We start from the raw sequence: 5,492 nt of genomic DNA, 5'->3' as shown, positions 1-5,492 counted from the left end.
AACCCGTGGCTCCATTAAAGCCTTTGAGATTGTTGTGATTTGAGGCTCGACCGTGAACGTTTCATCTGGATCAAAGTCCACCAGGTGTCCAGACGTTGGACGACAAAGATTCATGGGGAGATCAATAACAGCCAGTTAGCTTAGTTTAGCATAAAGACATCTCTAAAGGCTCGTGGTTTTACAGGGGATTATGTGCTGGACTATTTCTCGGCCGAGTTACTTCCTGGAGCGTTTCACTGCGATGACGTTAAGGACTTCACATGATCATCTGTGTACAGAAGCAGTAACTTTGGTCAATGTATGTAAAGATGTCCACAGCTGGCGTGAGTAGCAGTAAACAAGTTTTTACTTCTCTTCCCAGATCTGTGCATCTGCCCTCTGTCACACACACACACACACACACACACACACTAACACAGAAGAAATCATGGCCGGCTGCCCAGTCACACCTGCCCATGCCTGACGTCTCCCCATTAAAGCTCGGCGCATGCAGGAGAGGAGAAATACCAAAGCAGAGATGTGGAGCGAAAGATGCAGCGACACGGTGAGAGATGAAAACAACTGAGGCTGAAAACACACAAGATGGAAACATGAGACAAAACTTGAGGGAGAAGAAATGAGGAGATTTTAATAGCCGAAGGCTGAGAAAACAAAAACAAAAAAGAAAGAAATTGGATCGACGTGCAGCAGCAGAAAGGCAGATACAGCAAAACAGAGCACATATTTGCAATACTGCTGGTATTTGACATTCTATTCCATAAAGCGTCTTTGAGCAGGATGGAGTGCAGAGCTGACGGAGTAAATCAAACAGGAAGGCAGATGAGCAGAATCTCTCTCTCTGGAAATACTTAAATATTTGATGCTTTTGGAAGTTTTGTTTTCAGCTGTCGTGCCAAAATAAATTACATTGAGTTTAGATGTTCTCCACTATCACAGGTCGTATTACAGTGCATGTTCTGAACGCATCAGCCGGGAACCTGTTTAATCTAGGACAAAAATTACAATTACAGATTACAATTGCTCTATTTTTGATTCAAAAACATGCTAAATTTGGACACAAAACGCCATATCGTTAAGGGTTTCTGTCTCTCTGTCCTCCTGTGTGCGTTTGTGTGTCTCCTTCCCGTCTTACTGGGACTGTTGCAAAAACCCCAAAAAACATCCGAGTTAAAAATTACAAAAAAGAGAAAAGCCACCAGAGAAGCATGGGAGTAAGTTAGATTTGTTTTTATTCTTAACACTGTGAACCTCTGCACATGCTCTAAAACATTATGCTTTGCACATTCCAGCCATGATCTTTCATATAAAACAGAGATATATGTATTTTAATTCTATATTTATGTTGTTGTTAATGCACCAAAAAACACCAAAGCAAATTCCTTGCATGTGAAAACCTATGTGGCAATTAACCGGAATCAGTTGCCGCTTGATTCCGAAACCACAGATAAGGAGACAGTTTGCTTCATTCCGCTGTGAGCGATGCAAACAGAGTTCCCTCCCTCACATAGTGGGGGTGGGGGCGGTCCAGTTTGGGCCCTGCCTACCAGCACACCAGCCAGCAATCAGCTCGTCAGCTCTCTTGCACATCAACCGTGGCTCTTGTGCCACTTGTCGCCTGGTCGTTGTGTCTGAGGCGTCTCCTCTCAGGCCTCCGGCTCTGAAGTCGTAGAGAATAGTTTTCCTTGTGTTCCTGAAACGTGCACCGACGCTTGTGTTGTTCTTTGTGCTCCAGTGTCACTGCCACTGTCTCATTCCACATCATCCGTCAAAGAGTCAATCAGCCATTTTGTTTCTTCAACCCGTCTCCAACAACAGTAATCCTCACAATAAACCTTTTAAGTAGCATCTTGACAGTGTCCTGCGTTCGGGTTCCTTCCACAATCAAACCGTGACGAAACTCTTGTTGTGGGCTTTTGTTTTTGAAATTGACAAAATATCCGAATAAAGACTGATCTATTTACATGCTCACATTACAGTACATGGCCAAAGCTAGTATGGACACCTGAACATTACACCCTTAAGTGGCTGTTGAACACGTCACTCAAAATCCAGCCTCCACTCTTTGTTCCCAGGTCAGCCACAGGAGCTTTAGTGACGTCCAACACTGGTGTTCTGGCTCGCAGTCGACCATCCAGTTTATCCCAGATCAGTTGGATTGAGTTGAGGTCGTGGCTTCCACACAATACAACAATTCCGTCCTTGTTATCCGAGGACGAAGCAAGTAAAGCAGTCCGCGGGACAGATGGAAAAGCTCTGTTCCTCGTCACGATTTAATTAAAAAAAATGTTATCGGGGCGCAGCTGTCATGCCATCCAAAAATTGGGGCTGGTGAACGCTTTTGAGCGCACTTTGGCGCGTCTTCTTTGACAGCAATGGATTTGAGGGTCGCGTAAAACGCCACATGTGAACGGCCCCTTATCCTAACAGCTCTAGTGCTACATGTGAAGACGGGCTGTAAAAGATTTACAGCTGCTGTGCAGTAAAAATGCTGGCCCGCTTGATGCCATTGGTTTCTGTGACTTCATAATTTCGCTGATAAACTTACCAATTCACCAAATCAAATCTTATCAAACGAGTAAAATGCGTTTCTTTCTTGACTCTGGACTGAAACGTGGCCGCCTGTCCTCGCAGCCACCGTCCCTTTATTCTTCCCAGGCACCCTTTCTGCCCGGCTGTCCTTTACAAGGCCCTGTCAATTTAACGTGATGGACAGAGGAGACGAGACAGAGCGTTCCTCTGACAGCTGTAACACTCTCCCTCCAATTGACCCGGTCCTCCGCTACCACAGTTAGTCCCGTTTATGGACGGCTGAGGTCATAAATCTCCTCAACGAGGGACGCAGGAATATCATTTTCACACACTTGGACGAGAACGAGCTTCCTGTGCAAATGAATATGCAAGATGTGCGTACGCAGTGTATATAAACAATCCAAGTCATTAAAGGTGCAATGTGGAAGATTGCACCTTTTGCTTGATTAATATGCATAAATCTGTACCAGGTTCATTATGCGATGTTACCGTAGTTGCTGTAAACAGATACGAGCAGTGCTTTCGACCTCTCTCAGCCTGTACTTTTTTTAACATTTAACATTGATTTTTTGGCTTTTTTTAGTTTGGAAGAAGCATCCTTTTCCACTGATATCCTGAATGAATGCTCTGTAATTCTTAGATCACGAAATACATTTGTTTGTAATCCACTTAATCATAAACCAGGAAGTGTAAAGACTGCAAAAACCCACACAGAGCAGGTGGAACAACTAAGTTGTTTCCTGTGAAGACGGAAGGTTATTATGAAAAGACTGTATGCAGTGTGTTAGTTTGCAGTGTGTTAGTATGCAGTGCGTTTGTATGCAGTGGGTCTGTATGCAGTGCGTTAGTTCGCAGTGCGTTAGTTTGCAGTGCGTTCTTGTGCAGTGCGTTGGTATGCAGTGAATTGGTTTGCAGTGAGTCAGTTTGCAGTGCGTTAGTTTGTAGTGCTTTAGTTTGCAGTGCGTTAGTATGCAGTGAATTGGTTTGCAGTGAGTCAGTTTGCAGTACGTTAGTTTGCAGTGAATTGGTTTGCAGTGAGTTAGTTTGCAGTGCGTTAGTTTGCAGTGAGTTAGTTTGCAGTACGTTAGTTTGCAGGGCATTCGTATGCGATTTCAAACAAAGCCCAGCAGCCAACAGAGGCTGGGTCGTCACAGTTCTGCAAAGCCCTTTGGATGAAAACCCATCCTCCAAATGTTCCACACAGCATGTGCAACAAATCTTCATTGGTCACACATCATCTAAACACTCTTCATCATCTTATTTTCCACTTTGAAAAGTCTGAGTATAAAAACAGGGATCATTCTGTAACCACTGCTGTGTATTGATTTTACATTCACAGCGAACTGTCGGCTCGCATTCGAGCATGTTATCTTCTTTACATGACGGGTCTCGGTATTCCCGTGGCGGAGATGTGTCGGGGCAGCACGCTCATTCCTGCACACTCTCAACCACTTCCCATCCATTTCACACAAGGTCAGGCCCAGACGCATTCAGCGGCGTGTCTGCATTCATCACATCTTGATTCACAGCAAACAAGCCGTACCTGCGGGTAGCCGGCAACACATTGTGAGATGTCATTGTGAGATTTGTATTCCCGCCCTGGTCCACAATTCTCCTTTCGCCTGCAAATGTGAGCTGGTTTTACTCTCCGTGGAGAGGAGCAGGTCTCCTGGCGTTAATTCAGGCCACGTAGGAGCAGACTCTGAGTAGTTCTGATCTTCATCTACTTTAAATATTTTGTTGATCACACAAATAAGTCTAGCTTTATTTACCTCTGTTTCCTTGCTTCTGAACCGCACTAACCCTCGGTTGGCACGGGGGGGTGCAGCTTTCAGTCGTGTCCGTTGTGATCTTCTTCGGTGGTTTGCCGTTAAATGATAAATGAATGACGACTGAGGCAAACGGGATGAGTTCATTTTACTTTTCAGCCACGGCCTTGGAGGAGGAGATTATGGACAAAGTAAACAGAGAGGCAGATGGAGGGGAGGAGGAGAAGGGAGGGAGGGAGGGAGGGAGGACAGGAGGTTTGGCTAAGGAGGGAGATGTTGGTCAGAATGGTTCATTGTGTGCAGACTTCATCGGCACAAGGACACCGTCCCCTTCATAAACACACACACACACACAAGGCCAAACACAACAAATCAATGAAAACTCAAATAAAGTCGGCAACTTCAACCTGGAGGTGATTCAGGCAATGTCGGTACAGACATTTGTGTATATATATCTATATCTATATATATAGATATATATATGGGGGGGGGGGGGGGTCTTTTAGTGCATTATCATGAACTAATAGACACGTTTTGGGCGGCCCGGCTGCGTGTTTGCTGCTATATTGATGCTCTGGATGACATATAGAGCATCGAACTAGAACTTTAATAGAACTTTGTGTCAATTTTACAAAATATGTACAAATTCATTTTATTTTTCTCAACAAATCAACTCGATGAAATTCCAGTGAAAGTCACTAGCGCTCCATTGTCTTCAGTGCCTCCCTGCCACAGAGAAAACCCTCCGAACATTCAGTAGTACAGATGCAAAACGTTAACGTATCGTCAGTTTGTAGCAGACAGGTGAAGAAGAGAAAACCCGTCTCGGTTCATCGTCAAGCTCCTGTTAATATTTTCTGGGTCCACGAGTCCATCTGTCCTCTCTTGTACAGAACGCGGCGCTCAGTGTTCCGAAGCTTCACGTCTTCTTTCTGTTTCTCCAGTTTCGTCCGGTGACCACGTCTCAAACTGTTCCATCAAAGTAGATCCATCTGTTGTCTCCTCGTGTAGACGATACACGGGGAAAGCACTCCGTCCAGCGGGACTACCAGTCTCGTCCCGTGTGTGTGTGTGTGTGTGTGTGTGTGTGTGTGTGTGTGTGTGTGTGGAAGTCTTCTATGAGGAGTTCAAGGACACCAGCTGGTGAAGGGATACAGCATGCAGTGGACGGTCTTAAACCTGTAGAGGACAGAA

The 5,492-nt window shown here is 45.1% G+C and overlaps 1 protein-coding gene across 1 annotated transcript in view; it reads right to left on the bottom strand.

Annotated features, from left to right (window-relative positions):
• Positions 1–4,886: 4,886 nt before the first annotated feature.
• Positions 4,887–5,492, bottom strand: part of mfng (MFNG O-fucosylpeptide 3-beta-N-acetylglucosaminyltransferase) — a 13,683-nt gene continuing 13,077 nt past the window's right edge. The window contains exon 8 of the mRNA XM_068704344.1: positions 4,887–5,477. Coding sequence (XP_068560445.1) covers positions 5,426–5,477 — 52 coding nt within the window. The 3' untranslated portion in view covers positions 4,887–5,425. The remainder of the gene's footprint in view (positions 5,478–5,492) is intronic.

This window comes from Cebidichthys violaceus, unplaced genomic scaffold (genome assembly GCF_023349555.1).
Source record: "Cebidichthys violaceus isolate CVI_PGR_0920_01 unplaced genomic scaffold, fCebVio1.0.p SCAF_90, whole genome shotgun sequence".
In the NCBI taxonomy this organism is placed as follows: Eukaryota; Metazoa; Chordata; class Actinopteri; order Perciformes; family Stichaeidae; genus Cebidichthys; species Cebidichthys violaceus.
The sequence above is the reverse complement of the archived record's forward strand: the minus strand, read 5'-3'. Positions and strand labels throughout refer to the sequence as shown.